At 48.2% G+C, this 16,853-nt stretch overlaps 1 protein-coding gene across 1 annotated transcript in view; it reads right to left on the bottom strand.

The window, feature by feature from the left end:
- Positions 1-6,396: 6,396 nt before the first annotated feature.
- The window catches only part of LOC137413837 (RNA-binding protein FXR1-like), an 83,871-nt gene continuing 73,414 nt past the window's right edge, over positions 6,397-16,853 (bottom strand). Inside the window, exons 10-11 of the mRNA XM_068099268.2 lie at positions 7,724-7,833; positions 6,397-6,534 (exon numbers count right to left, since the gene is read on the bottom strand). Coding sequence (XP_067955369.2) covers positions 6,397-6,534; positions 7,724-7,833 — 248 coding nt within the window. The remainder of the gene's footprint in view (positions 6,535-7,723; positions 7,834-16,853) is intronic.

Here is a 16,853-nt window from a genome sequence, read left to right as displayed (position 1 = left end):
TTGTCTGCTCTACTGGATTAATTTTGCACCATCTCTCTGGCTCCGACCTCACCCTCTCTGAGCACTTAGCCATCACTATGACCATCAACATCAACATCCCCACCCCAGCACCAAGGCATTATCGCACTATCAACTTCCGTAAGCTAAACGCTCTTTCACCGACCTCATTCTCATCCACCCTCTCTGAAAAAATGTCCACTTCTCCCTTTGTTGACCTCCACACCCCTTCTGACCTCACTGACTACTACAACCACACTCTCTCCTCCTGCCTTGACCAGCTTGCGCCGATAAAAACCAAAACAGTTTCTTTCACCAATTCTGCTCCCTGGTTTACCCCTGAACTCCGCCTGTTGAAAACTCGTGCTCGCCAACTTGAAAGACTCCGCAATAAAACAGGTCTCACAATTCACTCCCAAGCCTACAAGGACCACCTGCAGCACTACAAAGATGCCCTCTCCCACGCCAGCTCCGCCTACTACTCTCAAATTATCCACTCTGGCTCTGGAAACCCAAAAGCACTCTTCTCTACAATAAACAAACTCCTCAGCCCCCTGGACACCACCACCCAGTCATTCACAGTAGACAACTGCATCTCCTTCCTTTCATTCTTCCAAAGCAAAACTGACAACATCTACAGCAGCTTAACCACCACCGTACCTGCTCCCCCTCAAACCACCTGCCCCCCCCCCCCCCCCCACCCCTTATGCTGCCAACCCCCGTCTCAGTTCTCCCCAGTCTCCCCTACTGACCTCTCTGAACTCCTCATAGGAATGAAAACTGCCACCTGCACTCTTGACCCCATCCCCTCCAGCTTTGTCAAGGCCTCCCTTCCTGCTCTCTCTCCACTTATCACTGCAACAATAAACTCCTCCCTGTCTACAGGCATCGTCCCACCATCCCTCAAAATTGCTGCTGTTACCCCCATTCTGAAAAAACCTGGACTCAACCCTGACACCCTAAACAACTTCAGACCCATCTCCAACCTACCCTTTCTGTCAAAAGTTTTGGAACGCGCTGTAGCCACTCAACCTAAACATCACCTCTCTGCCAATAACCTGTATGAAACATTCCAATCCGGATTCCGCTCCAACCACAGTACTGAAACTGCTCTCCTCAAAATCACCAACGACCTTCTCCTCTCCTCTGACGCTGGCAACCTCAACATTCTCATCCTCCTTGACCTCAGCGCCACCTTTGACACCATCAATCACACCATCCTCCTCACCCGACTTGAAACCACCTTTGACATTACCGGCACTGCCCTCTCTTGGATCAAATCATACCTCTCCGACAGACACCAGTTCATCTCCATCAATAACTGCAAATCCCCCACTGCTCCCCTCCCCCAAGGTGTCCCCCAAGGTTCAGTTCTTGGCCCCCTCCTCTTCATCCTGTACCTGTCCCCCCTTGGTCACTTAATCCGCCGTCATGATCTCCAATTCCACTGCTTCGCCGATGACATCCAGCTTTTCATCTCCACCAAGTCCATCTCTACCGCCACCCACTCTATCCTGACAAACTGCATCACTGAAATAAAATCCTGGCTTCAAATCAACTTCCTCAAACTTAACTATGATAAATATGAAATAATCATCATTGGCCCAAAAACGCTCACCAAATCCACCCGTATCTTTGCCCTCAACATCAACGGTTTCCCAGAATCCACCTCCCCTCACATCCGGAATCTTGGCATCATCTTTGACCAAACCCTCTCCTTCGACAAATACACTAAACAGATCACAAAGGCAGCCTTCTTTCACCTGAAAAACATCGTCCGTCTCCGTCCATCCCTCTCCTCCACGGCTGCAGAAACCCTCATCCACGCCTTCATCACTTCCCGTCTGGACTACTGCAACAGCCTCCTCTTTGGTTCACCCTCAATAATCATCAATAAACTCCAATACATTCAGAACTCCGCTGCCCGTCTACTCACCCATTCCTGGACCCGTGACCACATCACCCCCGTCCTTTACAAGCTTCACTGGCTCCCCATCCCCCAGAGAATCCAGTACAAAATCCTCCTCTTGACCTACAAAGCCCTCCATAACCTGGCCCCATCCTACCTGACTGACCTCCTCTCCAGACACACTCCCACCCGCAACCTCCTGACCCCCCCCCCCCCCCCCCCCCCCCATGCAGACCAAATTCAGATCCTGGGGGGACAGGGCCTTCTCCATCGCTGCTCCCACCCTCTGGAACTCACTATCTCACACCATCAGAGACTCCTCCTCACTCACCACATTCAAAACATCACTCAAGACCCATCTGTTCAACACTACATTCAACATTTAACCCACAGCATTTAACCCCTGACTATCTCTTCTCCTTCCTCTTGCTTTGATTATTTACCTGTTGATTTTTGTCTTTTTGCACTTGTTTTTTGTACTCTGTCAAAGCGTCTTTGGGCTTCTTGAAAAGCGCTATAGAGAAAAACGAGAGAAACGAGACGGGGAAAGCCGATTGGAGAGACGAGTGAGGAGCGATTGGAGAGGCGAGTGAGGAGCGATTGGAGAGGCGAGTGAGGAGCGATTGGAGAGGCGAGTGAGGAGCGATTGGAGTGGCGAGTGAGGAGCGATTGGAGAGGCGAGTGAGGAGCGATTGGAGAGGCGAGTGAGGAGCGATTGGAGAGGCGAGTGAGGAGCGATTGGAGAGGCGAGTGAGGAGCGATTGGAGAGGCGAGTGAGAAGCGATTGGAGAGGCGAGTGAGGAGCGATTGGAGAGGCGAGTGAGGAGCGATTGGAGAGGCGAGTGAGGAGCGATTGGAGAGGCGAGTGAGGAGCGATTGGAGAGGCGAGTGAGGAGCGATTGGAGAAGCGAGTGAGGAGCGATTGGAGAGGAGAGTGAGGGATTGGAGAGGAGAGAAGTGTGAGGGATTGGAGAGGAGAGGAATGTGAGGGATTGGAGAGGAGAGGAGTGTCAGGTGGAGAGAGGAGAGTGTCAGGTGGAGAGAGGAGAGTGTCAGGTGGAGAGAGGAGAGTGTCAGGTGGAGAGAGGAGAGTGTCAGGTGGAGAGAGGAGAGTGTCAGGTGGAGAGAGGAGAGTGTCAGGTGGAGAGGAGTGAGGGGGTCACATATTATGTGAAATAAATAAATTGTGTTCATTACACCATTTCTGGATCTGATGACTTGCCAGTAACCATTTTGTAAAAATGAATGTGCAGCATCTAACTCAATATGTCGAAATGTCACACACATCCATGCCCGTGGGATTCCCACGGGTGACCCCACTATATTTCTTCGTTTTTATTTCATTCAACATTATTATCCGGAAGTAAAGGTTCACATGTTCATTTCACGTGTGCAAAAACAAACTCCATTTCACGTGTGCATGGACATGAAACACAGACGGGAAATTGCTTTGAGATATTTCGTTCGAAGCAATTATACACCGCCCAAATAAAATATTTCACCGATACACCGAGCGAATTTCAGCGAATTTCACCGAGTTTCAGGAAATTACCCAGAGATATTTCTTCGTTTTTATTTCATTAGTTACTAGCAGAAGTACTCAGCGTTGCCGGGGGGGGGGGGAGGGGGGAAGGGCACGTACACTTTAAACATGTGTGATGTGGGATATATAAATGTGGGACGTGTGTGTGTGTGTGTGTGTGTGTGTGTGTGTGTGTGTGTGTGTGTGTGTGTGTGTGTGTGTGTGTGTATGTGTGTGTGTATGTGTATATATAATTATATATATATATATATATGTGTGTGTGCATATGTGTGTATGTGTGTGCATGTGTGTCGATGTACATTTGTCTGTACGTGTGTGTGTGCGTGTATGTGTGTGTATATATGTGTGTGTGTGTTTTTGTGCATGTGTATATATGTGTGTGTCTGTATGTGTATATGTGTTTGTGTGTGTGTATGTGTGTGTGTGGGTGTACATGTGTATGTGTATATATATGTGTGTATATATGTGTGTATGTGCATATGTGTATGTGTGTGCATGTGTGTCAGTGTACATGTGTGTGTACACGTGTGTATATATGTGTGTCTGTATGTGTATATATGTGTGTCTGTATGTGTATATATATGTGTGTGCATGTGTGTGGGTGTACATGTGTGTGTACGTGTGTGTGTGTGTGTGTATGTATGTATATGTGTGTATGTGTATGCATGTGTGTGTGTGTGTGTCTGTGTGTGTGTATATGTGTATGTGTATATGTGTATGTGTCTGTGTGTGTATATTTTTATGTGTGTGCATGTGTATATGTGTATGTGTGTGCATGTGTGTGTATCCATATGTGTATATGCATGTGTCGGTGTACATGTGTGTGTACGTGTGCATGCATGTGTGTGGATGTGTATTTGCGTGTGTGTGTATATATGTGTATGTGTGTGTATGTGTGTGTATGTGTGTCGGTGTACGTGTGTGTGTGTGTGTGTGTGTGTGTGTGTGTGTGTGTGTGTGTGTGTGTGTGTGTGTGTGTGTGTGTGTGTGTGTGTGAATAAGAGAGAGACCGAATTGTGAGATACAGAAATGAAAAAACGAGGTGTGTGTGTGTGTGTGTGTGTGTGTGTGATATTGTGAAACAGGTGCAGCATATAACTCAATATGTCGAAATGTCACACACGTCCATGCCCGTGGGATTCCCACGGGTGACCCCACTAGTATAAAATAAATGTATTATTATTATTATTATAACTAAGTTGATCAAGTTGTTCTCTACTGTATGATGTCTCATCATGCAGTAATCTATGTTGCAACTAAAATAATTATGGTGTGGGACCATCAAACAAAACAAAAAAAGTTCTCCAAATAAACAACAAAATATCAGCAGAACTTGGAACCATTTTGGTTCCTGTGGCTACCCCACTTGTTTGGCATGTAAAATTCACCAAAAAAAGGGGAAATAAATTGAGTGCAAGAACAAGTTGGTTGAGTGGCGTAGTTTCATTATTGGACCCTGTCAATTCAGATGTCAGAAATAAGTGACCAAAAGGCACATGGAACATCCAAAATCTCATGTTGATAGGAATCACAGTGGAGAGAGGAAGGCGTATAAACTCACTCATCCACGAGCCAAGATTTTTTATATCAATTTTTTTTTAATAATCAGCGAGAAACCTAAATGGAAGAAAAATTAGAAAGGAATGATTGGTGTCCTCAATTCAGGGTAATGACTGAACAAGAGGAGCCTTCTCCTTGTCAACATAAGAATTCAGCTCGGTGAGCAAGTGCAAGCAGAAACGATACGATAGCCAGGGTTACTCCTTGGGAATCCTAGGCAAGAAAATGAATGACTTTTTCAGAGCGGTGACAATGAGGGGGTTTGCGGTACATAGCAGTTTATATTTGGACTTCCCAAGGTATTACATAAGGCAATGTAGTGGTGATAATGAAGTCATTTGGAGTAGGTGTAAGCTTTTAAAATACTGTACCATCAGACCCCGTTATTCGTCGGGAAAAGGGAGGGGGATAGGTTCCCAAGTCACGAAAATCCGCGAATACAGAGGACCAAACCGTGAATAGAGGCAAAATCCACGTATGGCGAGGCAAATCCAGCGAATGTCGATGATAATCCGCGAAGGTTTTATATATACCGCATGTGAAGCTAACGGCGCGTGAATTTTTTTTCTTGCACCCCTGAAAAACTGCGAATTCTCAAAACACTGCCGCAAATAGGAAAAAAGAAAAACCGCCAATTCGCGGAACACAGCCGCGAATAGAAAAAAACCCGCTAATTTGCAGGACACTTTTCCACGAATAGCGAAACAGGTCACATTTTATCACCCGTGAATACGCGGAACCTACGACTAGCGGACCCCGCGAATAGCAAGGTCCGACAGTATTTGAAAATTACGACTGACGGTCCCCTTACAAGGTGTCTTTGCTGACTTTAGCATCATTGAACTGCCATGAAATTAAGTGGCATAACTGAGCTGCGGAAAATCTTCCTGCTTGTAAAGGCTGGTGTGCAAAACCAGAATAGAACGATAGAAAACTAGACCATGCGAAGGCTCATAAATCGAACAGAGGCTACAATTCAAACAGACTTTATTAATTGAAAGTTGACAAAAGCATGTCAACATTACCCTTCGCCGGAGCGACATCGCGTAGAATAGCCATTATCGTTGCAGCTATTCTCTCTTGCCCAGACGAAAGGCTAACGCCCGAAATAGAAGATTTACTCTGCCTCCCACGGCTGTTCACATACCTTTATAAACTTTTGGTTAATAAAACCTCTTGTTGATAAAACACCTTTGTCGGCTGGTTTGATTAAAAATTTCCTTGCTGTTTCGGGAAGTTTTAAATACGCACACACGTGCACATGATGAAGGCAAAAAAATGTTTTCACCAAATGACACTTTTCTCTTGTCTGCTAAAAGTGGTGTACGGAACCACATGTGCAAGCCCACCATTCAGCATATGTATATGAAGATATGAGAAAACATCATTACATGAGGTCACAGAGTAATACAGTCGTGCAGTTCAATTGCCAACACACCTGAAGATAAGCCACGTGGTAGTCCAGAAGCACCTTTGCATTGCTGATATTTTCTTTTGTGCCCACAAACACAAACGGAACCTTCCCCTGTAAGGGCCAAACACATGTTCTTTGTTGTCTTCTTTCAAATTGCGACAGAACTAAAATCATATTGGTCAAGCCAAGATAATTCACTGGATCATTCTTTCAACTGGTGTTTCAAGAGGATTACATTGGGATTCCAAAACAAAGAAACAAAAAGATTAAAAGTGTTGGGAAACGTTGTGAATTTGGAATTGGCATTTGGGAATCCATCAATTAAGGAAAGAAAGGCACATTCAATTTGTTGCATGGATAAAGACTGATCTGCTATTTCAACCAGTGGTCTTCACCTGGGACTATGCAGGACAAATTCACCGAGCTTAAATATACTCCTCGAGGCAGGGGGAAATGGGGGAGGGAGAGGAGGAGGTGAGCGATATAAGCAAGTAAAGGAGAAAGTGAACGGGGGAATAAATGGCGAAAGTAGTGCTGAGGAGGACAGGTAGTGGGGGGAGGGAGGGGGGTGTGGGAAGCCAAACGAGACACTGATGTTCCATCATAGCCTTGTACATTTGGTGACGCTTCATAACCTTGTACATTGAACACATTGATCACTGCACGACAGGGTGGGTCAGCGCTGGTGCTGGTGTGTGTGATAGTGTGTCATGTGTGTGATAGTGTGTCATGTGTGTGACAGTGTGTCATGTGTGTGACAGTGTGTCATATGTGTAACAGTGTGTCACGTGTGTAACAGTGTGTCATGTGCGTGCGTCTATGTACATGTGTGTCATGCGTATGCATCTGTGTGTGTGTGTGTGTGTGTGTGTGTGTGTGTGCGTTCGTGCCATGTGACACACACACACACACACACACACACACACACACACACACACACACACACACACACACACACACACACACACACACACTGCACACGATGCACACACACAGATGCACACAACTGTTGTGATATATGTGTCCACAGTTCGGTAACAGTTGAGAGTTTGATGTTTGAATGTACGTGCACACATACGTAGAAACACATGTACACGCTCATGCAGAAACACAAAAACAAACATTATACAGGTGAAGTGAAAGGAGCAACATGAGTCATAAAATATGTGAAGGAAAGAACTGGGGGAAAAAACATCAAGAGCATTAGAAGAATGAAAGAAAATGTAAAAGAAAGAAATGAAGAGAAAGCGGTCAAACTAATACGACTAGCAGCTGTATCTTTGTTCAGGGTGAAGCAAACCTCCTCGCGCTTGTACTTTCGCTCATTGTCACCCTCAATCTTAACACGCACAACTCCAGACTTGTCCACGATCTCTTGGATTGCATGACCATTCTTCCCAATCACCTTTCCTGTCGGCAACGTAATTCAACAAGAAAATAATTATATTGATATTACATGACCATTTGCACTCTGTTATCTATACATATAAAACCGAAAAACACGGTCCGTGCAGCCGTGAACCCGTGCGATTATATGTCTATTAATTACATACTGTTATTAACAGGATTATTATTAATAGGATTATTATTAACAGGATTATTATTAACAGGATGTTATTATTAACACCAGTTGCATCCTGTCTATTAATTATGTACATCAATTAATTACATACAGTTGGAACATACCTTTCGACCCTGGAGACTGCTGAGACCACTTAGACCTTGGAAGAACCTTTAGGTCCCCCAAGACGCTTAAGACTATCAACACCCGGAAAGACCACAAAGACCCCGAAGACCCTGGATTTCAGGTCGTCCGTAATCACTTCCACTGCGGTCGATGTGGAAACGTCCATAATCACTGATATAATCCAACGGACACTTTATTCCTGCACCCCCTCACTCCCCTCAGACTCCCAAAACCCCCCACTATTCGTCATGCTTTCGTGCTGGTTGTAGTTTTAGCCCACCAATTTTCTTGTTCACTTCGCACAGAAGAGAATGAAGAATTTTCATTCGCTATTTTACCAAGGCTAATTGGACTCGTACCTTGCGGAATGAAATGACAACATTGCATGAGTTGTGACGTGTTGTACGTTTTCAGTTCATTAAGAAGGTCACGAGTTGAAAATTATTCATAACAAAATATAGGTGTATTAAATACGAGTTCAAAATGTTTGCTGCACTCAACATTGACATGTATGGCATATTTAATCACAAACACGAAAACACGACATTGACCAGGATTGGTGTAAACCTGGAGGTGGCATGTCCAGCACACATTTCTGGTTGTTATAAATATTCCACCAGTGTTGTCAAGAGGTTGCAAATATGACAAATATGTTAAGTAAAGATAAATTTACCCCATGCTACAGCCTAAAAATACTGTTACGTTTGTGGGGGTAGATGATGAAATACCAAAGTACAGATGGGATTTTATTGTAATAGCGTGGACCATGGACGCGTAGGAAACATCTCGATGTACGAGGGCCAGTCAATAAGTAACCATAAAATGGCGATATAAATTTGAGAATGTAATGTGTGTAGTTGTAGACAACATATGTTATATCTATGGGTAAGTCATGTTTTGCATGTTTTAGATCTGGCAACATTGAGTGTATGACGCCAGTAGAGCAGTTCCAAGATGGCGGCTCCCTTAGAAGCATGCACCAGGGATGAGCAACATTCTGTCATCCGTCTCTTGGGAAGTGAGGGTGTGAATCCCAGTGAAATCCATCACAGAATGAAGATGCAATATGGTGATGCACATTTATCGCTGCAGCAGGTGTACGACTGGGACAGGAAGTTTAAAAGTGGAGTGTCCAGTGTGGCAGATGCTGCTGGCTCGGGCCGGCCTCACAGTCGACACACCAGAAATGGTTGCAAGAGTTTAGCGCGTGCTAAGGGAAAACCGCCACATTACATTGGATGAAGTGGTCTCCGAATTGAACATTAGCCACGGTTCAGCACACCATATAATTCACAATGTGCTGGGGTTCCGCAAAGTGTCTGCGAGGTGGGTGCCGAGACAACTCGCACTCAAACTGAAAGAACGGTGAGTGGATGCATGTGAGGAACTTCTCCGACGGTACGAAACAGAAGGCAACGCTTTCTGAGAGTGTGTAGTGACTGGGGATGAAAGCTGGGTCCACTACTTTCAGCCAGAAATGAAGAGGGCAAGAAAAGAGTGGCACCATTAAACTTCACCGAAGCCCAAAAAAATCCGCACACAGCCGTCCGCTGGAAAAGTGATGCTGACGCTCTTCTGGGATAGCCGAAGCCCACTTGTAGAGCATTACATGCCCAGAAGGACCACAGTCACCAATGCATCATACTGCGACCTCCTTAAAAATCACCTGAAACCAAAAATCAGATCAAAACGTCGTGGACTACTCACTACCGGTATTTTGCTGTAGCATGACAATGTTCGGCCCCATACTGCCCGCGCTATAGCTGCAACAATCGAGGACCTGCATTTTGAGTGTCTTCCTCATCCACCCTACTCGCCAGACCCCACCCTTCGGATTACCACATCTTTGGGCCACATAAAGCGGCGCTTGGTGGAACCACTTTCCGATCCGACAAAGAGGTCCAAGAGATGGTGCACGAAGGCCACACAAGCAGCCAAAATTAAAAAAATTCTCGGGGAATCCAGGCCTGAGTAAAGCGCTGGAAAAAATGCATTGAACGCAATGGAGATTATGTTGAAAAATAACAGTTGTTACACACGTACATGCAATAAACAAGTTGTCAAAAATATTTTAAGGTTACTTATTGACTGCTCCTCGTATTTAAGCAGGGAAACTGGAGCTCAAGTTGTTTATGTTTCTTCACAAGGAGAAGTGGGGGGTGGTGGGGGTCGGAGGGGGTCAAGCTATGGTAATTAGATAGGGGTTACGATTAGTTTTCCCCCCAGTATGTGATTGCCCTCGATGGTTTTTCTCTACGTTTTTACAATTATAACAAGCGTTACGCCTAGTTCACCCGTCGTTGAAGTGATGTGAGTTGACAAAGTGGAAGACACAAGGCGGCCATCTTGGATTTTGACGTGGCGACCCAATTTTCAATAGCGTTCTTCCTTATGCCTGGATACACCCACACACCAGATTAGAAGTTAGTAGTTCGTTTATTTTTCAAGATATTTCGCTCACAAGGTTCAGACATATATATATGGTGGCGGCCATCTTGGATTTTGACGTGGCGACCCAATTTTCAATAGCGTTCTTCCTTATGCGTAGGTACACCCACACACCAGATTAGAAGTTAGTAGTTCGTTTATTTTTCAAGATATTTCGCTCACAAGGTTTTTTTTTTTTTTTTTTTTTTTTTTTTTTGTATACAAGATCGAGGCTCGTGAAAGAGCGAACATTAATCACACAGAAAGACAAACAGACACATAAAACAAATAACATCGGGAGCGGTAGACAAGATGGCAGGATGGCAAGATGGGGAGAGAGGGGGAAGGACACAAACACAACATTTGAGAGCAGGGACCGAGAGACATGGAGACATGGAGAGATCTGTGGGAGGGAGAGGGCTTTTGGGGGGAGGCATGTGAAGGGGGGGGGGGGGTGGGAGAGGTATAAACATATGGACACTGCCAGGATTTCCAGGAAAGAAGTTGGAATTTCAAACAAGGTGGATCTGGGGTGAATTAGTGGGGGTAGAAAAGATCAAGGTTATGGATGGGGGAAGATAAGAGATGGTGGTGAACAGCTGTTTTAAAGACCTGGAGGGAGGAGAGGGATTGAAGGGAGTGTGGGAGTTTGTTCCACAGGCGGGAGAAAAGAGGAATGAAAGAGTGAAGGTGAGCAGAGAGCCGAGATTTCGGCAGTTTAACCATCAGAGGGTTGCTGGCAGATCTTGTGCGACCTGTAGGAATATTTGGGGGACAGAGCACAGAGAAAGCTGGGGGAGCAAGGCCGGAGAGGAGTCGGTAGAAGACAGAAAGACCACCTACCTGCCTGCGGTGAGTGAGTGAAAGGCCCTCAGAGATAGCTTCATCGCGGGAGATTCCAATGATTTTGAAAGCTTTGGATTCAACAGCGTGAAGCCGAGCCAGGTGTGAGGCAGGAGCACCAGCCCATAGGGGAGAACAGTATTCCATTGAGCTGCGGATGAAAGCCTTGTATGTGGTGAGGAGCTCAGGTGTGCCGAGGTTCAGACATATATATGGTGGCGGCAATCTTGGATTTTGACGTGGCGACCCAATTTTCAATAGCGTTCTTCCTTATGCCGAGATACACCCACACACCAGATTAGAAGTTGGCACTTCGCATATTTTTCAAGATATTCCGCTCACAAGGTTCAGACATACATGGCGGTGGCCATCTTGGATTTTGACGTGGCGACCCAATTTTCAATAGCGTTCTTCCTTATGCGTAGGTACACCCACACACCAGATTAGAAGTTGGCACTTCGCTTATTTTTCAAGATATTCCGCCCACAAGGTTCAGACATACATGGCGGTGGTCATCTTGGATTTTGACGTGGCAACCCAATTTTCAATAGCGTTCTTCCTTATGCCTAGATACACCCACACACCAGATTAGAAGTTGGTACTTCGCTTATTTTTCAAGATATTCCGCTCACAAGGTTCAGACATACATGGCGGTGGCCATCTTGGATTTTGACGTGGGTTGCACCCACACACCAAATTAGAATTCGGTCCTTCGCTTACGCACGCATGGACGCACGCATGGACGCACGCACGTTCGCACGCACGGACGGACGCACGCACGCACACATGGGCGGAGGGGAAAACCATAGTCCCCCTTTTGCTCCGCGGTGCGACGGGGGACAACAAGGCCGGCCATAAAAACTCACGTTTTAAACATCAACAACAATAACAACCGTCATAATTGCAGACAAAACTCGGAACATTCTCGATCGACAACTAAACCCCGCCTCCAAAGGATCGTAACCAGCAGGCCACGCCCCGAAGTTCGTCATTGGTCAAGCAAGACCATGGTGCGTTTCGAGAGAGCTCGGTCACTGGTCGGCGTGACATCAGAGGGTGAGAAGGTTCAAGCAGGAAGAAGTCGCTCTCTCGGTCGCTTTTGTCTCTGGCTCGGCTGCTTCTGACTGGTGTGCGCATGTGAGGAGACTTTTCAGAGCTTTGTGGAACCTTTGCAATGTTGGAGGAGGGGGAGTTGTTGGATTGTGGTGCTTCTTGGGGGAGTTGGGAGCCGCTTTGCGCTTGGCGGTGGAAGCGAGGAAGGGCCGGTTGACTACTTGCTCACGCCTGGGCGTTTGACGCGCAGCGCTGGCACCATTTGTTAGCGCACTTCCTGTGCGTGTGGCTGCCATTTTTTTCCCTGGCTGCGTTCGCGGGTGGCTGCCAATATCGCCATTTTTTATCCGACATTTACTTTAATTAAATTCATTATTGTTGCATTTTATTTGTTGTGTGTGTTTATTTGTTCGTGGGTCTGTGGCTTCCCTGTGGCTTCCGTTCAGGTAAGCGCTTTTGTTCCTTCACCCGCGCGTGACGGACCAGCCACCAATTTCGGCTCCGCGCCTTTGAATTGAGGACCGTTGCGGCTTTCCATCATCCACCGTTTTTAATCGCTGGGCGACGCGACAATACTCCCGCGATATTTAACCTACGTTTTTCATGGGCTTAGGCTAAAGGAATCCAGGCTGAATCATGTGATGATGACAGATCCTGCAGTTGATATAGTTTTGTGTCTACCAAATAAGTCTACCGACTACCAAATGTTTAATGATGGACATTTTAATTTGGTGAATAAACATTTGGTGAGCTGTTGCATGTAAAATGATTTTTGTGCACCTGTTTACTAAATTTGGGTGCACCCTATGCACACAAAAAATTTTTTTATTTGATCCCTGCATTCTACTCTGCTCAAGCTATCAAGATCAAAATGTCAAGACTTTCCTTCACTACTGCTTTTAAGGTCACTGTCTGCCAGTATGCAGAAGAGTTTTGTAACCGAGGGGCCAGGATGAAGTAATCCTGTAATAAAATATGAAGAAGAGGATTCGAATGGAATGGCCTTGAGAAGGGAATATAATGGGTTGTACGAGAAAGGAGGGGGGTTTTGATTTTGTATCTGTCTTTTGTGAGCGGACGCTCGAGAAAGGTATGATGGGGGATGAATTTTCGCTTGCTTATGAACAATGAAATGCTAGTAGAATCTTTGCTGTAGTTCTGATATTATTCTTTGTTCTGTGCGTATCGCGTATGCGGAGATAGATTTCAATAAAGCCTCATATCTAGAAAACGAGGTCTCGACTTGATTTCATAACAAATCCAACGTTGGGTGCTCGCGGGCATCGACGACAACCCTTGAGAACATCCCAAGAAAGAAGGCATGACGAGGCAAGACAGCAAATTGGGTGGAGCTGTTGGAGAGCATAATCGCTTGGGTTCACAAGAAGTGGTCTGAGGGGTACTCCATATCGATCCCTGCGCTAAGACTCAAGGGGTGAAGCATTACTGAGACTTCAAGGCAAGCACAGCATGGGCATAAAGGTTGATGGATCGCCATGAGCTATCCATCCATCTCTGCACCCACATCGCGCAACATCTTCGATATGAAATGTTGGGCAAGAAACGAGGTTTAAACAATTCATTATACGACTTCGCCGGGAGCATGGCTAGCCCCTGAGCCGCATTGAAAACGCCAACCAAACCTCACTTACCTTTGATGTCCTGAGAAACACCACTGTGTTGTTGAAGGGAATCAAGACAGTGAGCATTACCACTACCGGTCATGAGAAATATTGGTTCACCGTCGTGCTAGCATGCACTGCCGACGGAGGGAATCTCCCGCCATATGTCATCTTTAAGAGAAAGACGTTTCTTTAAGAGAAAGTTTTTTTTTTTTTAAGAGAAAGACGAAAGACGTCAACATCATGCGAGTCCATCTAAAGGGTTGGATGGACGAAGAGCTCGTGCAGGACTGTGGGGCAGGCATGATGACGGTTTTTCCCAACGATGAAGAATGCTCGTCTTGGAAATGTTCCTGTGTTACAAGATGGAGCAGATGAAGATGGTGTTACGGTGAAGCAACTCTAACCTAGTAATGATCCCGGGAGGCATGACGTCTCTTCTCCAGCCTCAAGATGTCACCCTCAACAAGGCTTTCAAGGATGGTCTGCGGCACTGCTGATCAGAGTGTATTACCAAGGGGGAGAAGACAGACAAGGGAGGACATATAAAAAAAGCTCGCCCTCCCAACCACCTGACCTGGATAGTAAAGGTGTGGGAGGAGCTGGTGTCAATGATCATCCGTCGGGCCTTCCTAGAGTGTTGGTATATTTAACTACCTTGACAGGACGGAGGATCATGTGCTCTGGGAGGACCTGGCTGGCAGCAACTCAGAAAACAAAGAGAGCGGCACCGATGACCTCGTCTATCCAAAAACGAATGAATGGCTGCGTGCCCTCTTCAACAAGGAGACAGATGACAAGGACTTGCTGTGCTTTAACCGAAAAGCTAAAGCATGAATTATAAGCTACCTAGCGAAGTACCCGCGCTACGCACGTGTGGGAGGCCAGAAGCAAACAGACAATGCGGAAACAGTGAATGCTTAACCATGAACCAATAAATTCCACATTCCTGTGCCACCTTCAGTTGAACGTCAGGCAAAATGACAGCCGGTTCATGAATGACTTGGACAAACAAAAAAAAACGTACCCATTCTGAATGGTTCTACCCCCAATCAATGACGAATCTGCAAATGGAGAATCCGCGAATGTCACGGGTGGAAACACTCACATAATTTCCTCATTCATTCAAACTCAACATCTCCATATTTTCATTCCAAACTGCATAATTCCAATCACAAATTAATAATATTGTAGCGTGGTGCTACGCACGCAACTTGTTTGCCAAAGAAGGTAAGCCACAACGCGTAGGGTCAAAAGAGTCTTTATTGTAAAGCTCAAACTGGAGCACTGACTTGCTCGGGGCTGCGAGCCCCGTGTATATCCCGAGGCCACGCCTACCCCTCGGGCGTGGCCGACACCCTCTTGGTGCGCGGAATGATGTCACCGTGCCAACGAGCCATCGTGTCTGCCACACGCGCCCCCCCAGACTTCCCGCGCACCTGAAGGGTCAGCTTGCGGGGCAAACGGATGACCCGGCCAAAGCGCCCTCTGGCGGCCGGCGGCGTCTGGGATGCCGCTGGCGGCATCTCCGATGGGTGCAGGACAGGGTGGTGGCGTGCCGACGGGGCTGGGCGGTGCCGGGGGTCCGCCCGCCGGGGGGCGGCCCCGACGCGGGGGCAGAGCCACTGGCGGGGGGTGGTCCACGTCGAGGTGGGCCGGCTTGAGGCGGTCCAGGGAAACGCGGTCAGGAGTACCGCCGATGTCCAGGGTGAAGTGTTTCACCCCGGTCTCCAGCACGCGGAAGGGCCCGTCGTACGGGGGCCGCAGCGGTGTCCGGTGGGCGTCGTGGCGGACGAACACATACTCCGCCGTGCGAAGCTCCGGGGCGACGTGCGTTGGCGGGCACCCGTGGTGCGCCGTCGGCACCGGGGCGAACCTCTGGGCGGTCTCCTGCAGTGCGCAGCGCTGCTGCGCCGTGGACCATGGTGCAGTGGAGTCGGGGAGGAACTCACCCGGCACCGGCAGCGGTTGTCCGAAGACCAACCCCGCCGCGGATGCGCGCAGGTCGTCCTTGGGCGCCGTCCTGAGGCCCAGCAGGACCCAGGGGAGCCTGTCGACCCAGCCGCCATCGCGGAGGGTGGCCCGGAGCACGGCCTTTAAGGAGCGATGGAAGCGCTCGCACAGGCCGTTGGCCTGGGGGTGGTAGGCCGTGGTGCGGTGCAGCTGGACGCCGAGCCCCCGCGCGACCGCCCCCCAGAGCTCCGAGGTGAACTGGGGGCCGCGGTCGGACGAGATGTCTGAGGGGGCGCCGAACCGGGGGCAACCCAGGTGGCGATGAACGCCTGCGCGACGTCCGCCGCCGTCGTCGCCGCCAAAGGCACGGCCTCCGGCCACCGGGTGGTGCGGTCCACCATGGTGAGGACGTGGGTGAAACCCCGCGAGGGGGGCAGAGGTCCCACAAAGTCCACGTGAACGTGGTCGAACCGACGTTCGGGCACAGTAAACGAGGCCAACAGGGCCTGGGTGTGGCGGTGCACCTTCGCGCGCTGGCACGCGAGGCACGTCCTGGTCCAATCGCGGACGGTCTTCCGGAGGCCATGCCAGACGAACTTGTCGGCGACCAGCCTCTGGGAGGCCTTCGTGCCCGGGTGGGACAGGCCGTGGATGGCGTCAAAAACCCAGCGCTGCCAGCCCGCGGGCACGATGGGGCGAGGCCGGCCGAGGGAGACGTCGCACAAGAGGGCCGTGCCCGCGCCGTCGAACGGCACCTCGGTGACGCGGAGGCCCGTGACGGCGGTCCGCAAGGCCTGGACGTCGGGGTCGGCGGTCTGGTCCGCCACCATCCGGGCATAGTCGAT

This window comes from Myxine glutinosa, chromosome 1, assembly GCF_964187855.1.
Source record: "Myxine glutinosa chromosome 1, kmMyxGlut1.1, whole genome shotgun sequence".
In the NCBI taxonomy this organism is placed as follows: domain Eukaryota; kingdom Metazoa; phylum Chordata; class Myxini; order Myxiniformes; family Myxinidae; genus Myxine; species Myxine glutinosa.
Note: the sequence above shows the minus strand (reverse complement) of the source record. Positions and strands in the feature narration are given on the sequence as shown.